Genomic DNA, 22,511 nt, shown 5'->3' on the forward strand with positions numbered 1-22,511 from the left:
CAAGGATTTAATCTCCCGAAAGCCTGTGCTATCAGCGAACACTCCATCGTCAACTCTTCCGCCCCAAGTATCCACTTTGCCTCATCCCCTTCACCAGCTCCTACTCCCCACATCCACCCCCACCCCTTTCTCCAACCACTGTTTTACCCCCAGCATTTCAGAATATACTGCCTCACAAACTGACGGAAAGCTTTCTCAAGGGCCCACAATTTTTCTCAATCACACAACTGCGACTGATCAAAGCACTCGGCAGTGGCGCATGGAATGCATGACAATTACACAGGGGCCTTTTGTTCCAACCACAACCATTATCGTGAAATTGATTGATACAGTGCCACTGACAAACAAACAAGCAAACGTGCATACATTCTGTGGAATCTTTCATGAAGAAAAAAATGTTGTATTCCTTTGTAAGACTCCGTTAAATTAATTTTTTTTAATCTTCTTGCATAACACTTTCATTGTGAAAGACGTACTGTATTTGATTTTTTTGTTTAATTACAATCACCAGGAAAACTCTGTGGCCATGAACATGAGGCAAGATAAACATCACGGTCTTTACATGTGGAATGAGGATGCCCCAAACATGACTGAGGTTTTGAGGCGACTTAGTCCAGAGGCCTTTGTGGCAGGAAATTTCACACATGGGCATATAATTGTGCAAATGGAGCATAACTGACCCATTTGTTAACGTCACATACTACAGAAGTAATGTTCCAGTCAAATCCGTGCAGAATCGTCCCTGAAACGAAAACAGCACATTTGGTATCTTCAAGTTCTCATGAACACCAAAACAAACATACATGGCATCCATGCTGCTCGTAAACTGTACGTACCAAGGACGGTCAGTGTAGCCTCCCTCCGCAGGCTGTCATCACCCTCATCCATCGTACAAGTATACAACCCCGCATCATTCTCTTCTACCCCTGTGATCAGCAGAGCACCTCCACCGATGAAATTCATCCGCTTGCTGCAACACCCCGCACACATCACTCCGCATACGGTTTCTGGTTTGTTTTTTTTACACCAAATTCAATTTTTGGTAATCAAAGAAGAGCCTTCCTTTAATTACACTGAACAACAAAAATTTTTTACTGGAGATGTGTAAAGTGATTTAGACTAATTTGGGTACGCTGATTTCAAAAATCATAACCGTTTTGCTGTATCACGTCAGGATTTTCAGTAACAGAAATATTCCCATTGCCTAGAAGTCAGGATTTCAATGAAATTTACAAAAATTCATTTATTCATTTATTTCATCATGAATGCTTCAAAATTATAGAAATTACAGAAAAACTCCACTAGAATGTAATTAAAAATGCTTTAGGCATTTGGCTTTGCGTTTGTGCTGCTCTGTGTCAGTTTCAAGATGCAGGAACCAGCAGAAATCGCCCATCATGTTCGGGTTGTGCCGCCCTTGGTAACGCGTCTCCATGAGTGAAATCTCTTGGTGGAATCGCTCGCCGTGCTCGTCCGAGACTGCTCCCAAGTTGTCAGGGAAGAAGTTCAAGTGCTGGTGTAGGAAATGGATTTTCAGGGACATCCTGGAGCCAAGTTTCCTGAAGGACTCCAGCAGCTGCTGCACTATTTCTTCATAGTTGTCCGCGCGCTCGTTCCCCAAGAAGTTGTCCGTCACAGCTTTGAAGCTCCTCCACGCTGCCAGCTCTTTGGGGTTTAGAGTTGTCGGAAAAGTTTCGTCCTTCATAATCTGTCGGATTTGCGGTCCAACAAAGACACCAGCCTTGATCTTGGCCTCCGACAAGGTGTTGCCAAACTTTTCCTTGAGGTATAAAAACCCACGCCCATTCAGATCTATTGCCCGTACAAAACTTTTCATCAAGCCGAGCTTTATGTGGAGTGGTGGAAGGAAAACCTTGGCTGGGTCGACAAAGGGCGACATGCTTCACGTTGTGTCGACCAGGTACATGCTCTTTTCGCTCTTCCCAATCTTTCTCTTCGTCCAGTGATTCTTGTCGTCTCTGCTGTCCCAGAGACAAAGGAAGCACATGTATTTCGTGTAGCCTGACTGCAGCCCGAACAACAGCGCCACCACTTTCAAGTCTCCGCAGATGTGCCAGTTGAAGTCATTGTACTTGATGGAATCAAGCAGCTGCCGCATAGTCTCATAGGTCTCTGTCATGCCGAACGCGTGAGCCAGTGGGACTGATGGTTTCTCGTTGCCATTGTGGAGCAAAACAGCCTTCAAGCTGTTCTTCCCCGAGTCGATGAAGAGGCGCCAGTCTGCAGGATCGTGATCACACCCAAGTTCTTTCAACAGACCGTTGATGTCACTGCAGAATGTCATCGTGTCTTCCATCTCAAAGAACTCAGCCATGTCTCTGTGACGTGCTCTGAACAAGGATATCTTGGTGTTAGGTTCAAGTAGATTCCACTGCTGCAGCCTTGATCCAAGCAGCTCTGCCTTCGCCTTTGACAGCGAGAGATCTCTTACAAGATCATTTAAGTCTCCCTGGTTCAGAAGGTGTGATTCTTGAGTGTCGGGTTCAAAAGGTTCATCATCACCATCCTCTTCACCACTGCTTACAGCTATGTTCTGATCAGCTGGAGGTGTTGGAACGGGGTTCTCGTCATCATGAGGCACAGGTTTACGAGCAGAGACGCAGTCAGCGTACTTGATGTGACCTTTATTCTTCTTGTTGAAGCCGGCGATGCTTGTGCAGCAGAAATAACAATCATCATGATGATTCTGCGGCTCACGCCATATCATGGGCACCGCAAATGGCATGCTCGCGCGCTTGCCCACCAACCACTGAGTCAAGGTTGTGTGACAGCTTGTGCAGCAGATGTGTGGTGCCCAGCTCTGTTCTTGATCCCCCACCTTACACCCGAAGTAGTGAAAGTAGGCGGCCTTCATTTTCACTGCTGTAGATATACTTCGCTGTTGATCTTTTTTGGTATACCGACCACAGACATAACAGAAGTTGTCAGGATGATTGGTACAGGAACGCCTACTTATCTTTATCTGAAAGAAAGAAATATAACACAAGTTAACAACAATTGTACGAAATAGACATGTTAAAGACATATGTAAATTTCATTGAAATCCTGACTTCTAGGCAATGGGAATATTTCTGTTCCTGAAAATCCTGACGTGATACAGCAAAACGGTTATGATTTTTGAAATCAGCGTACCCAAATTAGTCTTAATCACTTTACACATCTCCAGTAAAAAAAATTTTTTGAAATTTGTTGTTCAGTGTTATATGAGGTCATCCCCTTTGGTATACTTTTCTATTACCAAATGGCCCTTGTTATACAAATTTTTATTTTCAATTACAGGGCTGTCGTAGTCATATTTTGTGCTGGTTTGTAAGGAGTTTTTAACATTTTTATTGCAATTTCTCTCCATCTTTTTCTTATTCTTCCTCTTCTTGTTACTATTATCTCCCAAATTATTTAATTATCATTGCATTAGGTGGATGGTACCATCAAAGAAATTGCGATATCTAATAAATAAGGACACCAAGCCAACCAAGATCATGTGGAACACACCTCGGATTTATGTCATGCCCATTATGAGTCCAGTTAACTTTTGGTCTTGGGTGTGCGCTTGCAACACATTCAAAATGTGCCTCCCCACCCTTGGAAACAGTGATGTCCTCTGGTTCAAGCAGGAAACCAGGTGCACGGTCAGGACCAGGCTCTGAAAGCACAAATAAAAAGTAGTGTTACAAGTAAGATGGATATTTTGGGGCTGGACTAGTGACCGCAAATATTGGGCCACAACCACATATTCCTTCGAAGATTCAATATATTCTCCGTTGAAGGTCAGCCTGTGATGCTGCCTTTTTAAAATCAAATTTCTTTGAGAATTTGAAGGCGTGTCGGGATTGCAGCTTCAAGGACTAGGTTAGAGCCTCTGGTGTGACTAGATACAGCTACAGCAGTTCGGACAGATTTCATGCAGCTCAAAGCAAGATGGGGAGTTGAAGCATGTAACAGCAAGTTCAACACAGAATTATAAACATCGCCAGGACATTCCAATTTATTAGACGGTGTTACATCAGTGTGTGGGCAGCTGTAATTCACAAGCAAATTGTATTTTATGATTCAATATGACATTCAACCCGTGAATACCAGGACCTTGTCATTTCCTGCAAAAAGGATTTCCCTTTGGTGTCTGTGTCCAGTCAACACTATCCACCCATCCATCCATTGGGACCACACTCTATGCAGAGCGTTGGTGCTGCCTAACCGGTCTCTCCTTGGCTATTGGGCACAATTCTGGACAGGTCGCCACTCCGACACAGGATACCAGCATGCTAGCACTCATTTTGCCAACCTCAGAAGGATGACAGGAAGAGTCAACCCCACCTGGTATTAATTCAACAGAGAAAGTGTTATTTGAACTCAGGATCCTAGGATCCCAAGCCCACTACCCAAACTATTAAGCCAACACCAGGCATAGTCAACACTATGGTACACATCAAGTTTTGAATCGTAAGCCACTGCATTATTTCGGCACCCAAAGAAGCATTGGAGGTAGAGGGATAGATGGATATTGGCAGGACTGTTAACTTAGGTATGGTTGAGTGATTGTATACAAGTATAACCATATTAATTGTATGAGGGTCACACAAAAAGTGAATGTGTTGCCATTGTTTGTTCATCCTTCATCTTAAAACCATCTTCACCCACTTCTCAGCCACCCATGAAAAATAGTGATAAATTGAATGAATGTAGTGTTGAATAAGCGCAGGCATGGTGGGCCAAATGGCGTTCTTCTGTGCCGAAGTTCCTTGCATATCCTTGTAGCACGAACATGTTTTAAAACTGCAGTGATCACACTAATCTCCAAAGAAACACTGTGGGTTTTCCCTGAACTGAATACACACCCTGCATGAAAACGTGTATCAAACGGTAGAAATATAAGGAGAGCAGTAATTACAAAAAAAAAAAAACACAAAAAGTGCCGAGTATGCCTTTTCATGCAGACCGATGCATTTTGATGATTTAAGTTTCAAATTTCAACCCAAATGCCTTAACATTTTGCCCTCAAAGCCTTCTTGTAAAGGTGAGAGAAATCTTGTGAAAAATATATTATTACTCTCCTGCCTGGAGACACAGGAACAGTAAAAATCCAATAAAGGGGAATTCTCAGAGCTGAGTTGAATGCTTCCAAGAATAAATCAAACAATATTTAGTTTGCACCGTTTTCAGCACGATATTGCAAACCACATAATAAAACACGTAAATACAACTGAGATGCAGGCAAAACAATTTCATTCATTATTCATTTACCAAGGACCATACATCTCTAACGCAGATATTCTCATTGTCTCTGCCATGCCCATTTCATTTGCGAACGTTCTTGGAGAAAAGGATTGACAATAAGGCATTATAAAATCCCTTGCTTTCAGGAAATCTCACAAAACCGGCACGGTTGGACCAGGCAACAGGCACATACCTGCCTTGACGCTCAACTCAGCTTGGTCACTCGATCGATTGCCACCCAGCCCTTCAGCCAAACAGCGATAGTTACCGCCGTCGGATGACTTCACGCTGTTGATCAGCAGCGATCCACTTGGCAGTATGACCAAGCGGTTTGAGTTGTTGAGCTCTGCCAGGTCAAGTGGAATACCGTCCTTTTCCCAAAGAACTTCAGGTTTGGGTTCTGCTTCAGCAACGCAAGACAATACCGTAGCATCACCTTCAAACACGCTCATTGATTTGGGTTCTGTTTTCAGTCGCACTTGGCCTAAAGAAAAGCAGAAAGAATCATTTTAACCTTGCAGAATGCACTGGGAATATATTTGCATTCAATAAGAGATTGGATCACGTCTTGGAAATAAACTCACCCGAAATGCAACGTTGCATCGAATAACAAATCGGCTTAAGTTGGATTGGCCGCTCCTTTTATATGCTGTGCATGGGTGTCACGTGATGATCGTTTGCAGCGAATGGCACATGATGTGCTATTGAGTGTCATGTGACCTTTTCTGCTTACATGACAGACGACGGAGAACATCCCCAAGTGTCCGGTTCCACGCATGTCATAAATTGAAGTGAAGGCCTCACTTATTGTTGAGCATTCACCTGCACAGCATATAAGAGCGGCCAAACCAACTGAGGCCATTGTCAGCTGAAGCCGATCAGGTAATCGGCACAACGTTACATTTCGAGCGAGGTAATTTCCAGTACTTGATCCAATCTTTTTTCATTACGTTTCACTGAATGAACCATAACTTTCATTAATATACTTGCATTAATTTCCAGTAAAAGACAATCTTATAGTTTATGGTGTTGAATAATAAATTTCCTGTTTCAACAGGAGATAAACCTTCATATTAATCTGACACAAACCATATAATCCGAGTATTTTTATTTTGTATTTAAAGTCGATACTCAGGGAAGAGCTAGAACACAAAAAAGAAAACTAGATAATTCATAGAACACCTTACCCCACGCAGTACAGATAAAAAAAGGACAGGGGCAGGGCCTGTGAGTGGCGAATTTGATTGGCCAAGATAATGAAAAATGCTGCAATATTTTGTCCAAGCTCTGCTAACGGAAAGGTTTCTGAAAGTACTAACAAGGCAATTTGTGTTCTACAGTGTTCAAGTGTGTAATTAAATTTAAATAAAATAAAAAAAATGTAAAAGATGGAGTAAATAAAGAAATAAATAATCAAGATTTCAGAAATTTACCACCATTGATGCAGTGTCTTTAATACCACCCTATTTAACACGTTTCATTCGTGATTTGTGCCTGTTGTTTGTGTCCTCTATAACATCCCTATTTAACACGTTGCATTAGTGATTCATGCCTGCTGTTTGTGTCCTCTATAACATCCCTATTTAAAACATTGCATTCGTGATTTGTGCCTGTTGTTTGTGTCCCCTCTAACATCCCGATTTATTAACACGTTGCATTAGTGATTCATGACTGCTGTTTGTGTCCTCTATAACATCCCTATTTAACACATTGCATTAGTTATTCATGCCTGCTGTTTGTGTCCTCAATAACATTCCTATTTATAAACACATTGCATTCGTGATTCGTGCCTGCTGTTTGTGTCCTCCATAACATCCCTATTTAACACATTGCATTAGTTATTCATGCCTGCTGTTTGTGTCCTCAATAACATTCCTATTTATTAACACATTGCATTCGTGATTCGTGCCTGCTGTTTGTGTCCTCTATAACATCCCTATTTAACACGTTGCATTAGTGATTCGTGCCTGCTGTTTGTATCCTCTATAACATCCCTATTTAACACATTGCATTAGTTATTCATGCCTGCTGTTTGTGTCCTCAATAACATTCCTATTTATTAACACATTGCATTTGTGATTCGTGCCTGCTGTTTGTGTCCTCTATAACATCCCTATTTAACACATTGCCTTAGTGATTCGTGCCTGCTGTTTGTGTCCTCAATAACATTCCTATTTATTAACACATTGCATTAGTGATTCGTGCCTGCTGTTTGTGTCCTCTACAACATCCCTATTTAACACGTTGCATTAGTTATTCATGCCAGTTGTTTGTGTCCTCTATAACATCGTTAAAAACAGTAAGTTTTCTGGTTAGAATGATTTTCAATTTTGTTTGACTGCCAGACAGACAGACCAAAAACTATTATCTCACTCTCTATGCATGTGTAATTGGCAGAAATTCAGACACAAAGTACCGCTAAACTACAGGTTCGTTTTCTGATTCATGATCCGATTTGTGTTCAAAACATAACATTTAATTGAAATCAAGTTGTTCCTCGATCATAAACAGACGTTTGTGGACAGACAGAGTAACCAATTTTTTTCCCCCTGAGTGCAGTCATCCATGCCCATGTACAGTTTGGTTGTTATATCAGGTTTCATCTAAATGCAGACCTGTGCAATCTGATGAAAAAAATAGTTTATTCTACATTATACTACAGTCGGATTATCAAAACATGATTACTAAATAGAACTAGAAAGTATCTCAAAATCCAAAGCCCGTTCACGTCCACTTTGTACTCAAACTAAACTTGAGGAAACGACAGTTTAAAAAAATTGTACGATATTCATTTCTGTTCTCCACAATCTCATAATAAAGGTTTGTTGAAGATTTGATGACAAAAGCTCAATTGGAAATATGTTATGGCTTGGACATACACACTGAATCTCAATGGTAAACAAGGATTTTGATTTAAACATTTATGGCTGGTCTACCACTTCACCGATGACATCATTATTACAGTCATTTATTTCCTAATGGGAGTAGAATGAGATGTGCAAAGTTTAAAATTTTTACAATCAGCAGTTTCAGAGATATAACGTTTTAATATTTTGTATTTAATTCAAAATGGCTGCCATACCACATGACCAATGACACCCCATTTATCATTAAAATATTCTCCATGGGGGGTCACTCCTTCCATGAAAAATGTCAATCGACCAAGTGGTTGCTGAGAAAAAAAAATAGAGAAAAAAAAGCCAAAAAGGGTCGAATAATAATAATAACGATAATAACAATATTAATAATAATGAAAATTATTTTGACAAAATTAAGAATTTGCCTTCTCCACATTCTAATACTAAAGCTTTGTTGAAAATTTGATGACAAAAGCTCAAATAGTAAAAACGTTACGGTCCGGACAGACACACAGAAGTCCATGAAGGTATAACATCAAGAATGGCAAAACACGTGCCATGCACCTTTGCTTGATACCTTTGGGATTTACAACAGTTGAAAAAAAGAAATGGATTGCTTAATCTTTCTATTGATATAAATACAAGGCTAAAATATTCTTTTGCCAGCAAATGGATAACAAAGAAAACCAGCAGGTCATTGTCCTCATTTGCTTCATTATCAAGTACCATACTGTATGTAGGGCCTCAGTACTAATGGAATCATTCTCATGGCATGGCTTGAAAATTTTCCCAAACAAGTGCTAAGAAAGATTTGCTAACTGGTGTGAGAAGAAAGGTAAAGTGACATTTTTGGTGTGAGTCCGACTTCAAAGTAAGGAAGCTCTTCATTTCTCTGGTTGAGAAAATCCGTTGTACTTACGTTTCCACTAACGCAGACTGACTATTGTTTCATAAAGACGAGTGTTCGGTCAAGGTGAGGATTACATTGGGTAGTTTGTCACTGCCTTCCCAGAGATAAACAGGGCAGGGATTTGAAACTTGGCCAAGGTGCTTGCTATAACCAAATACTCTTCGTTGAAGCATACTGGGTTATTTTGATATTCATCAGCTAATGCCATAAGATAGTCATAGCTCATAGATGATGGCCATAGTTCCCCCAACTTAATATCCATCCAAAAGATGATGCACTTTGTGATGCAACACCATGCCTGTGACGTACCAATCTGAATGTTTGTAGTCAGGCTGAGAATTGAACCCAGAAAAGACAGCTCAAGGTTTACTGCACTATCTCTGTATCATCCTGCACGATATCATGGTCCTAAACCTGTGAATCGAATGTCAAATAGAAAGTACCATGATGTGAATTTTCTACCGGAAAGAACGTATATTGTATCCAGCAGTTTCAGAGGCTTGAAAACAGAGGCCTGAAAACCACAACCCCAGCAGGGTTTTTACAACATAAGTGAAATCATTAATCCAGTCTGGCTCGAATGGCTATGGATATATATTCTACTCCTGCAAGGAGGGAAATGAGAGTTCAGACACTTGCTATTGAAGTTCAAAAGTTGCTCATGAAAGAAAAAAAAAACTTCTGACATACACAAGTATTAATTATACTCACAGTTAGGTGCGCCGCAAGGTACCACCTATCTTTGCATTCAGCATTCAGATTAATTTTGCTCGCATTGAGCATGAGTATTTGTTTCAGGAGACTTAATGGGCATCATGGTTGCCCTTCATAGCCGAAAATGGCTGTTCAATGGGAATGCTAATTTGTTTATAGTGGAGGAGCTGAGCTGAACCAGACAGTAACCACACTCTCTCTGAGATAGCAAGTGGGATATCCTAGTGTTAAGGAGTAGTCCAAGAAGGCCAGACCACTTGCTCTTGCAGTCTGGCAATAATTTGTAATTTGTTGAGGCTGCTAACGATGACTCGCTTAACTCTTCGCAAAGGACACCGTGGGTTCTTCAACATCAACCAACGACCATTGTTGGCAGACAAGTCCTTAACGAACATCCGAGGGACAGCGCATACATTGATACGTAACCCTGCATGCAAAATGACAGGACGACAGTTTATAACTGGGTGAAGATTCAAACCAAGGTGAGACAGCTCAAAGGTGTGTGTGTGTGTGTGTGTGTGTGTGTGTGTGTGTGTGTGTGTGTGTGTGTGTGTGTGTGTGTGTGTGTGTGTGTGTGTGTACCTCTAAGCTATCCTGCCAGCTGATTAGTAGTAATAATAATGGTAAAGGTAGTAGATAAGAGCAATAATTTCTCGACAGATGCACAATTTGCAGCTCCCAAGACAATGCTGACATTGACTAATGACATTGTGATTTCTTGTAGTTTTACAAATGACCATTTTGCTGGAGGACTGGTATTTAATGGCGCCAAGGAAAACGAAATCATGACCAGTCAGTTCCAAATATTCCACCAATTTTGACTGGTCGCCTGGCATGCTTTGCAACAATCAAGCTTTACTAGTCATTTCTTAACAGGAAAATATAGTTGGCAATCAATCCTGTCTTTACAAAGCAAATTCTGCAAAATAGAAAAAGGATGTTATAACATTTTAAGAAAGAGTGGTTTGTGCTGCCCTGCAAGCACTCTCGACACTGTAGTAATGGGTAGTGCTTGGCCAAGTCAAGGCAGAAAATGAACCCAGGTTATGTGGCTCCGTGCCCCTGCTGTGAGACTATAACGTTGCATCGGGAGCAGCCAGGATGCCGGGAGCATGAGCGAGGGTTCAGGCACTGCGGAGATGGAACGCATGGGTCGTGTAAAGAGAGAGGGGCACAGGGGAGAGGTCATATTTCACAAGGGGTGGTGTGGGTAATGCATGGAATTCATTTCATGGTGGGACAGTGGGGAATGAAGAGAGACATCTCGGATTACGCAGGGCAGGAGGTGAGACGGGTGAGGGTACACGATACATCCAGGAGGTTTCAGGGCGGGTACATCACCAGTTACACAGTTATGCACACAAAGAATCAGCGCAGGGTGAAAGATCTGTGTAAATGCCTCTTCAACCATGCTTGACTGCACGTCCGGCATGCACTCGTCTCATCACTGGGACACTTATTTGTTGAAAGAGCAGACCTTAAGGCCGTCACTATGGTGATATGAGTATATTATCCGACAAGTAAACTATGGGGAAGATAATAATTAAAGTTCAAAAACTAAGAATTGCCCGATCTGGAAATTGTCAATTTTTTTTTCCTTCACATCATCATCGACAAATGGGCCATTAAGTTACAAGTGTATCTTCAGTTCACTTCCAAGAATTTTATTTATTTATTGATGCAGCCATTTCTTGTCCATGATTGGGCAAAACATCTGTGATGGCACATGTGCATGTCACAGTCTTTGTGAGATTAATTTCCCAGCAGGCGAAGCGAGGCGATACACAGAGGAAGGGCGGTTGGGCAAACCGGCGAGAGAGTGCATGATGAATAGACGTGCCATGTATGGGGTGGTGGGTGCTGGGAGACGAGGGGCTCATCGAGAGCCAGTGCACACATTCTCGCCGCACCCCGCCGTGCTTGGTTAAGAAGGCAGGCTTACAAAGAGTGAGGGGGAGTGAGGAACGGAAGCATGTGAGATCTGAATGTAATTCTAAACAATACGGATGGTTCATTATACTGCGTGGCAGACATTACTCTTAAAATCTAATATACAGTTTAAGGCAGACAAATTGGATGCATTTTTATCCGCGTGCATATGAATTGGGACGACATAATAAAATGCATTAATGTGAGGCCAATACATACAGGCAAACTGGAGGCATACCACTCATCTGCTTGCGAGAGGTGAAAGCACAAAGGTTTGACAAACTGCATGTATGAGCAAATAAAAAATATAAATTGGGCAGGTTGAGGGCAAAAAACAATGATGGAAAGCAGCAGAGAGAGAGAGAGGGTGGGAAGTATCAGTGGGGGGCAGAAAACAATGGAGGGGGTGGAAGCCACAGAAGGGGTGCCAAGCAGCAGGGAGGTAGCAGAGAGCATATGGGAAGGGTGGAGGGTATATTAGTGGGGGCGTTGATGCGGGGGGTGAGAAGGAGGCAATGGAGAGCGGCAGAGAGGGAGGGTGGAGAGTGTTAAAGAAAGACAAGGAGCTATACATTATGGAAAGGCATAGAGAGCATCAAAGAGCTGGTAAAAAATAATTTGCAAGACAATGTAGGTGCAAGTAAATTGAGGTGCTGTGCAGTTGTCTCATTCTCATATAAATTAGGGAATGAAGTAGCGTCAGTAGTTTGAAGTTTGATGGTGAAGTAAATGTAACACGATCATGAGGTTTTGAGATTTATATCTAGTGCATGAATCCAATAATTAAAAATAGCTTCAGAAATAATGAAAAAAAACGAAAATAAATGGAAAAAACAAAAATAACAAAGCCTGTTGAGCTATTTGGCATCCCCATTTGAACCCATGCTTAATGGTTAGGGTGGTGGGCTTGGGATCCTGGGATCCTGAGTTCAAATCCCCCTCGGCTGTTGAATTAATACCAGGTGGGGTTGACTCTGCCTGTCATCCTTCCGAGGTTGGCAAAATGAGTGCCAGCATGCTGGTATCCTGTGTCGGAGTGGCGACCCGTCCAGGATTGTGCCCAATGGCCAAGGAGACTGCTTAGGCAGCACCAACGCTCTGCACAGAATATGGTCCCAATAGATGGATGGATGGCTGGATGGATGGATTTGAACCCATGGCTCATTGTGCTGGCAAACTAGGTTCAAATCTCTTAAAATACAAGTATTTGTCTCCCGTCTACTTCTACACTTGTAATTCAAGTGCAAATACAATGATGTTTCCTATTTTCATTATCTTGCATATCAGATTATGTACCTTGATGCTTAAACACTGTAGGCACGTCGGGGAAGAAACAATAACAACACAAACCTTACCTCCTCATCAGAAATTCACTATCCTATAAACCTCACTGCATCAAACTTTCCCCATGGTGTCATCAATGGCTGGACATGTTTCACACATCCTCAACCTAAAACAACTAATGAACAACAAAACAACCTGAGAGTGCTATGGGATGCAATGTCATACTTATGACATCCGCACAATTGCAGGTTTGAGCTTTACTCTCAAATTTTCTTCCTTCACTCCATCCTTTGTTGCCAAGAGGGCAGTATATATACCTGTTGTTATAACAGCTGAGTTCAGTATTATACAGTCAGCAAATGTTCCTTCAACCAAAAAAAACTGGTAACAACTCCCATGGAGGGTTAGCTACTGCAAGGCACGTTTACATATTGGAAGCATCTGTACCACCAGATGTGAAATTAATGAAGGCAATGTACAGAAGGAGTGGAAGAGAAGTACTGGGCAAAGCAGATAAACAACGGCAGGTGTAAACCAACTGCTCAGAACTGAACCACGAGAAAAAAAGGAGAGCAAATGGGAAAAAAATAAATTTGGCAAACGTGCAGCGATAACCATTTGTGCAAGCTGGTATCATGTAGGGCAGCGTGTGAGCATTCCACGGGGATGGCAAAAGCAAAGTTACACGGCAGTTTCATTGCAAGGACGTTGCTCATTCTGGTTTCTCTAATAGACGTGCCTTGCACGGCAGGCCGCCTTGAAATCGGCCTAATGAGATGATGCGTCAGTGCAAAGCCATGGCACGGGGTAACAAGCGGCGAGGCGTTCCGCACCAGTGCAATGTCAGGCTGACGGGCACAATGCTGCCCACAGCCGAACACTTGGCAGCTCAGGTTTGCAGCTGTGTAGAGGGAATTCATTTCACAACTCGATGTGAAACCTCCAAAACAATATGAGACGGCTCAGTTTATGAATTCCTCTCATCACCCACACATGCTCCAGTCCGGCTGACATTTCCGTGAGACATAGCAAAGATATATTATTGGGAATTTGCATGCTTGAAGTGAACGCTGCTCCAACTGCCATCCTTTTGCTGCTATAATCCTCAAGGATGGAATTAAACATTAAAATGAAATTCAATAATCCACACGTCTCAACCTTTTTCAGTTTAATGTGTTTTTTTTTTTTAAATATTTACAGGAGCGAGGCTCATGAAAGAGGAAGGTAGATTTGACACTGGGACAAACATGAAGGGAATGAACGGATAGGCTAAGAGGGAAGAGAGGATGGGAAGGAGGAGGGGAGGGAAACACTGAATCTAGCAAACAAGATGGTTTGGTTAGGAAAGGTTACTGGGGGTAATAAAGATCATGCAACAGAATTGGGGATAACAAGAGATGGCAGTGCACTCCTTGATTGAAGCCAGAACAGCCTCTGAAAAGTGGGTCCATTGATGGGAGAAGTGAGAAATAAAAGAGTTGATGTGTGCAGATTAAGGAAGTTCAATCAGGAAGGGGTAACTGGAAGAACTCAGGCATCCTTGAGTAGTTTTGGAGGGTCAGAGGAGTGAGAGAGCAGAGGGAGCAATATTGGAGAATATGCAGCAGAAAACACTTACTTACTTGTGATGAGAGCAACAGACCCTGTAGAAAGGGTTTTCCAGAGCATTAGAGAGGTCATTTATAAAGATGAAAAACAAGAATAAGCCCAAAACTCTGCCTTGGGGAACTCCAGCCTCCACTGGGAGAGAGGAGGAGTAGTTTTCATCGATGGCAACACAATGACGTCACAATTACGTGGAGGAAATCAGGAATCCAGGAATGAAGGCGGCATTCTAAATGTCATAGGCAGAGAGCTTGGCAGGCAAAGCAGTACAACAGACTTTGTTGAATGTCAGATATATGGCCATAACCTCTTGTTTGAGATCGAGGGAATCCAGCCATTGCTGAGAGGAGCAGAATCATGTTGAGTTACTGGGTGATTGGGATGAAAACCATACTGATGTTCAGAGAACAGGTTGTTTAAAAAAAAGGAAAGACCACACATTGTAAGCCATTATTGATTCAATGACTTTCCTTATAATTGGAAGCAAACTCACCTACTTGAAGTTGGTCGGGTAGGGTTTTGCATCATTTTTGTGAATAGGAGTGATGTTTGTTGCCAGGAAGTAGCCAAAGCATAATGACAGACTGAATATGGCCGATAGAGAGGAAGCAAGAATTCATCCATCCATTGGGACCATACTCTGTGCAGAGCGTTGGTGCTGCCAAAGCAGTCTCCTTGGCTATTGGACGCAATCCTGGATGGGTCGCCACTCCGACACCGGATACTAGTACTAGTACACCGGATACTAGTACAAGCTGGTACTTATTTTGCCGACCTCAGAAGGATGACAGGCAGAGTCAACCCCACCTGGTATTAATTCAACAGCAGAATGGGAACCAAGAATGACAGAGCAGGATCTAAAAACATGGACACTGGTACCACCTGGACCCATTGCCGAAGTAGAGTCAAGGTTGGCAGAATGTTCTCTACCTTCTCAGGTGAGGACAAGAGGCCAGTAAACAATGGGTACATTGGGGTAACTTGGTGATAGAAAAAGATGCTTTGAGCAGATGAGATTTTGAGGCAAAGGCAGAGTTTAGACATTCTGATTATCTCAGGCAGACTCTGCAGTATTGCCATTTGAGGTGAGGGATGCGATGGAGGGGGAGCATACACCAGAGACAGACTTGGAACCATGACTTGGAAGAAGGAGATGAGTTGGAGAATTCATCCTTGAGATTTGTAAGATGATGTTTTGTGGCTTGCCTGAGGAGATGGTAAGAAGATTTTGAATGATTCCACAGATTCACAGACATAGTTCAAGTTTGGGGAGTGGGCAACATTGAAGACTTATCGGCGTTCTTTCCAACCAGTTATTCTAAGCTAATTTCAGATCAGATATGGGAGCATGCGCTGGAGCAATGCATCGCTGTGCCCACTTTCTGCCTGTACTCCAGGGGCCTCCATCTGGCCATCCCTCAGGCAGATGTCTAGCCCATCCCCATCTCTTTGAGATGCCAAACAACCTGCTGAAACCACGAGGCATGTGGTCTGCCTGTTGGACTCCTCCACTTACGAGGCTCGTTGCAGAGAAAATCTTGCTGAGTACCGGAGTATAGTTCACACATCAGATTGATCAAGTTTGGTGGCACCCCACGAAGACCAAGAATCCTCCAGACGACATACCGATTCACTGGATCAAACACTTTGAAGAGATAAACATCGGCTGCAAGCAGCCCCTGCCGAAACTCTCGTCTGCATTCAGTGAGGTCCAGAAGAGCAAGGATACAGTCATTCGTTGACCTCTTTGGTGTAAAGCCTGACTACTCTGGGTGCTGGTACTCCAGCAGATGGTGGCTAATCCCATCACAAATTATCTGAGCAAAGATCTTGCCCTGCAATGAGAGCAGCCTCACCCCTCGGTAGTTGTTACAGTCCTGGCAATCATGCTTCCCTTTCCAGAGAGGGACAACAACGCCCCTCTTCCAGTAAGTTGGGATGATGCCTGTGTTCCAGGCAGAGGCCACCACCACTCCTCTGTCAAGAGCCCACCACCCTCCACTCTAACTGCAGGCTTGGAGGAATGCAATGCACACATTCGTCTGTAAGCAGGATGAGCATCACTTGACCATTGGCGATGCTCTACCCCCTCAGAGATTCATTGCATACATGCCTGCTTGTCCACCCTCAGCGCACGTACAGTTTTACGCCTCAACTCCCTGAACAGCTCAGCTCTGCCATTCAGCCTGGCCCTGTGACTCTGGTCAATGGTATCCAGTGTCCCTTGAGACAAAATTCTTCTTTGCCCTGCGGTGAGTTCCAAGACATCCACTGACAACATCAAAGGTGGTGGTCTTGAAGGCACTCCATAACTTTTCAGAATCCCCCAAAGCATCCAGACCCACCCAAATCCCCCCTGAGCATGTTCACAAACTCATCAGGTCCCCTCTCATCCTTGAGCTTACCAACATGCAGCCTAGGCTGGGATGGTACCATTCTCTCGGCTTTAAGCTGCAATTTCAGAGTTGCTTCAACAAGCCTGTGGTCAGTGTTGAAGCACTGCGGTAGACCCTGCAGTCCTGGATCATCCTCCAGTGATCATCATCGAGCACATCGTCAATCTCCTTTGCCACATCACCAGCGTTGGAATACCAAGTCCATCTACGAGTCTGTGGGTGCTGAAATCATGAACCAGCCACCCTTAGTACACAACTTCTTGCAAAGTAAAGGAACTTGGTGCTATTCAGGTTCACAGTTCCAGATTCATGGTGACCAACACATGTCTCATAACCATCCCTATCAGTGCCATTCGATGCACTAAATCTCCCGAGCCAAGAAGAGTATCTCCCCTGGGGCTCTGATCAACCACAGACTTGCGCATGGCGTCGAACGCGTCCTTCACAGTGAGATCACTCGCCTCAGTTGGAACATAAGCAGAGATGAGGGAAACGACACACAAGGAGTGAGGAATCCTTCATCTCATAATACGCTCATTGACTGGTGTTATCTCAATTATCATTGGAGTCAGTTTATTGGACACAGCTACAGCAACTCCTTGGGTATGGTAACCATCAGAGCCACCAGAACAATAGTCGGTGTAACCATCAGCCATGATCTCGCCACTATCCAGTCTCTGAACCTCAAAGAGAGCTGCAATACCGATGTTTCAACACTGGAGCTCAGATGATAACAGAGACAGGTGATCATCCTCTCTTAGGGAGAGGACATTCCAGGCAGCAACCTGAAGGGAACGCCTCAGGTTAACCCAAGGAGATGACACCTCAGCACCACTCTGCGACACACTACCGCAATCTGATCCAGTAAGTTTACCCTGTACTTTTCCTCCTATCAAAGAGTGGGGGTCTCAAAGGCTTTGCCTCATCCTGTCATCCAGTGAGCTGCCCTGCGAAGGGCAGCAACACGGGAGCTGTTTTCAGTTTTCTTTGCATTTGGGGTTTTGCGGAATGAAGTGTTGTATGGTGGCCGGAGTGCAAGTCCTGCCACCGACCTCTTCAAAAAAAAAAAAAAGTAACCCAACTGCAGGAGGATGAACGCAGACACAGTTGGTACTCGATATGGATGGCTGTTGGCTCACAAGGAGCTCCTCCGCCCTTTGACAGGTTTTGTTTTTAATCTTGCTGGGTGTCCATATCCATACACGCTCCCTCACCAGGAAACCTGATGGGGGAGATGGTTTCGTCGCCAACAACCCGACCATGAAACATGTTCTTACAGGTTTACCTGGTACCGATAAGCAGGTCATAGATCTCATCTGGCCTCACCTGACAATAAACTCCGTGCGAAGTTCCCTCCACCTTTTACGTTGCGTTTTATTGTTTCATTTTTATTCCTGTTTTGATGTTCGTGTTTTTCATCAATTTTTCTCTCCCAAACTGTATCGTGCTGTGTTGAATCATTTAATGAATCTCCCAAATTAAGTCGGGCCTATCTGTATTAGTCGAGTGTGCTCGCCCTCCATTTTTTTGCCTCATTTTCACTTCTTTGTTCCAGTTATTGTTGCTTCTGATCCCTCAGCTCAATCCATTTTCTCTCCTCCCTCAAGAAAATTCAAACAAAATATATCTCCTTCACTCAGCCAAAACAGGAAAAATACTGTGAAAAAAAAAACACCCAACAACCAGCAACAACAACATGGGGGAAAAAATCCAAACTCCAATCTCAGCACCCAGTTACTCATTGTCCCATCCCTTCTTTCCACTATCCTAAAGCTGAATAAAACGTTTATCTTCCTTAAAACTTTTTCACAACATTAAAAAAACAAGGACAAATGTGTCCAAGAGCAGCGTCCGAAAGGGTTTGTCTTCACCAGAAGAATAACAAGAATAGGAAGAAGAAGAAAAAAACAACAAAAACAACTTCCGATATTTCGTCACGTGCCGTCAGTCACGTCCATCATGGACGATCTTCGTTCATGACGAGAAAATAGTGTATTTACGAAATTACAACACATTAAATGGAATAATCTTTAAATAGTAACGTGAACTTTTCGAAACTTAAAAGCGAATGTCCGAATATATTTATAAGTTCATGATAGATGCTCTCAAATAAAAAGGCACCCTCAATGCGAGGATGTGTACAGGAGCTTAGTATTTAAGGAGATCCGGATCCTGTATATAAAAGAGCCAAGTCCAAAAGGTTTTGTCTTAAGAAGAAGAAGAAGAAGAAGAAGAAGAAGAAGAAGAAGAAGAAGAAGAAGAAGAATGCCAAGCTCTCCTGGAGCAGCGTGCAGGGAACTGCTGCTTAAAATTTCTTCCAAAATGCCTTTCTCTGGTATTTACTCGATTAGGAAGAACCCACTGTTTCTTCTTCTTCTTCATCAAAATCTCTTCCTTCTTTTTTTGACAAGGTTTATTTCCCAGAACCTCCTCACTCCCAAATGCTCAGTTTATCCAGCCTCCTCTTTCAATGACAGCCAAATTTTCCTCCATGGCTTCAACCAAAAATCTTCTCACCACCTCCCCACCCATGAAGTCTGTCGCATGTTATCCAGTCTGGGAATCCTGAGGCGTCAACTTTGCAAAGGCAGTGTGCACATGAAAAGAAATTCACCTTCACATCCCTTCATGATGTGAAACCACTCCATGTCAGTACCATCAACACAATCTGCTCCCCCCTCGTCCTGCCGGCTCTCAACTTCCACCTCGTCCTACCTTCTCTCAGCTTCCCCACCACTGCTTCGCCTACCAGATTCACCCCTGCCACTCCCAGCTTCACCCGGTCCCCACACCCACCCGGCTTCCCCAAAAGCAGCACCCTCTCCTTGCTCCATTTCATATCCCTACGTCCTAGTAGCAGCTTCTCTTCCCCTGTCCCTAACTGTGTGGATGTCAAACACCTGAGAATTTCATTCCGACCTGACAGATCTCTCAATCCAGGTTGCTTCCGATAACCCAGACATCATCTGTTTAACAGAATCCTTGCTCCCATAGGATGTTCCTGATTTCTTAGTGTGTCTCCCTGGCTATTGTCTCCTCCGGTGTGACCGACCTGAACCCCGTCCTGGTGATGGAGTTGCACTGTACATAAAAAAAACTCAATTTCTCACTCTCCGTGTACTGTTCTTCAACCTCCCAAACCACGAGTACCTCTGGCTACGACGTCCCCTTCATTCACATCCACATCTGCATCTACAGTATATATATATATATATATATATATATATATATATATATATATATATATATATATATATATATATATATATATATATATATATATATATATGTTGTTGTTGTTCATCTTTCGGCTGCTCCCGTTAGGGGTCGCCACAGCGGATCATCCGTTATGATCCGCATACTGATTTGGCACAGGTTTTACGCCGGATGCCCTTCCTGACGCAACCCTGGTCGCCTCTTACGACACAGGGATCAGGATTTGGGTTTCGCCATGATTCCAGGCTGCTCTGCACCCTGCCCAGTGCAGAGCCCCCGTCCTCAAGCGATCCTCCAACCCAAGCCTCCGAGTAGCCGGATTACAGGCGCACGCCACTACGCCCGGTATATATATCTATCTATCTATCTATCTATCTATCTATCTATCTATCTCTCTCTCTCTCTCTCTCTCTCTCTCTCTCTCTCTCTCTCTCTCTCTCTCTCTCTCTCTCTCTCTCTCTCTCTCTCTCTCTCTCTCTCTCTCTCTCTCTCTCTCTCTCTCTCGACATAGATCAACTTTTAATCATTCATCCCAACTCTCTCTTCCTCATATGCGATGATTTCAATTGTCACCATGCTAATTGGCTGGGTGTTTGTACCTCTCTCACGAGCTATGGCACTTCTGGAAGGACTTCTGTGTCTTTATGGGACTGATTCAATCCATGAATTTTCCCACGTGCATTTTTTCTTTTTCCCCAAGTCTTCCCTTCTGCATTTGGTGATGATAAACTTCCCCACCAATGTATCTTGCTCTTACTCATCCTCAATTGGCTCATCTGATCAAGTGCTTCTAAAGGTCAACATCTCTCTGGCCATTGTCAAAGAACAGCGTCAGCACTGGCGAGTATGGTAGTTCACTCAGGCAAACTGGCAGGAATTGCAAGCAGCCATCACACTTCAGGACTGGTCACCTATATGTCCCACCCCTGATATTAATTCAGCCCAGAAATTCTTCCACAGAAACCAAATCTCTAATGCACAGATTCATCCCATCTGGTCTTCATTTATCTTACCCATTCTCCCACCCTTGGTATTCTGAATCCTGTGATGAGGGAGTTCATTTAAAACAACTTCCATTCTCCTCCTTGGAATGCAATTTCAACTGAAGGCAAGCTCAGACTATTCCACAAAGACCACAACAAGTGTGTGTCTAATCTTAGGAGAGCCAGAAAACAACATCTGTCCAATCTCAAGAAAGAGCTTTGAAATTTTCTCTCTCCTCTAAACCTGGTGGTGCCTTGTCGAGTCTTGTCCTTGTTGTATGCTCCCCTTCCATCCCTTCCCTCACTTCCAATGGCACCAGTACCGACTCCTCTCATGAGAAGGCCATATTTCCTTAAAAATCTTGTAATCAATATATCTCTATCTCTATCTCTATCTCTATCTCTATCTCTATCTCTATCTCTATCTCTATCTCTATCTCTATCTCTATCTCTATCTCTATCTCTATCTCTATCTCTATCTCTATCTCTCTCTCTCTCTCTCTCTCTCTCTCTCTCCCCACCTTTCCCAGTCATAACAAACTGCTCCTGGATTTGTCTTTCACACCTGAGAAGGTGGAAGAGTTTCTGGCAACCCTCAACTCTGACTCTGCAACTGGACCAGATGGCACCAACTCACACGTCCTAAAAATCTGCTCTGCTGCTCTTTCACTTCCTCTCTCTGCTGTCGTTTACCTGAGGTCATCTTCCATCTGCTTGGGAATCAGCCAACATCATAGCATGACATTAAAAAGGTGCAAAATTGGATCCCATCAATTACGGCCCAATTAGTTTACTTCCAATCATCAGCAAGTTCATGGAATCCATCATCACATTTGACATAAAATAATTCCTTTTCTTCAATCGCCTCATCTCAGATCATCAATTCGGATTCACACCTGGTCACTCAACCTTGGACATGCTGGGTCTACTCTCCCAACAATGGTGGAGGCCCTCAATATCAGACATGAGATCAGGGCCATCTCTCTGGACATATCTCCAACTTTCGATGCAGTCTGTCATCCTGCCTTTCTCTCCAAACGGTTTGCCTATGGAATCCAAGGCCAACTCCACTCTTGGAGTCCTGGCTTCCTCCATTCTCATAGCCAACTTGTGGCTCTCATTGGAACCATTTCTTCTCCTCTCCCTGTCAAGGCTGGAGTGACTCAAGGCAGAGTTCAGGTCCCATCTTATTCCTTATCTTCATCAATGATCCCACTGACTCTTCAAAATCCTCCTTATCTCTTTGCTGATGACTCCACTCTCTGCCGTGACATCCCTCATTCTTCTGACAGACAGGCAGCAGCCTCTTTACTCTCCTCAGACCTTGACAAAATCACAAACCGGTCAAACACTTGGAATAAGTCTTTCAATCCTGAGAAAT

The 22,511-nt window shown here is 43.3% G+C and overlaps 1 protein-coding gene across 7 annotated transcripts in view; it reads right to left on the reverse strand.

Annotated features, from left to right (window-relative positions):
- Nucleotides 1-22,511, reverse strand: part of LOC147030487 (neogenin-like) — a 247,021-nt gene that overhangs the window by 149,576 nt on the left and 74,934 nt on the right. For all 7 annotated transcript variants that reach the window (XM_085874613.1, XM_085874615.1, XM_085874612.1 and 4 more), the window contains exons 3-5: nucleotides 5,429-5,719; nucleotides 3,514-3,664; nucleotides 837-970 (exon numbers count right to left, since the gene is read on the reverse strand). In XM_085874613.1, coding sequence (XP_085730739.1) covers nucleotides 837-970; nucleotides 3,514-3,664; nucleotides 5,429-5,719 — 576 coding nt within the window. The remainder of the gene's footprint in view (nucleotides 1-836; nucleotides 971-3,513; nucleotides 3,665-5,428; nucleotides 5,720-22,511) is intronic.

Source organism: Eptatretus burgeri, chromosome 3 (genome assembly GCF_056783735.1).
Source record: "Eptatretus burgeri isolate ZD-2024b chromosome 3, Ebu_testis_v1, whole genome shotgun sequence".
NCBI classification, from domain to species: domain Eukaryota; kingdom Metazoa; phylum Chordata; class Myxini; order Myxiniformes; family Myxinidae; genus Eptatretus; species Eptatretus burgeri.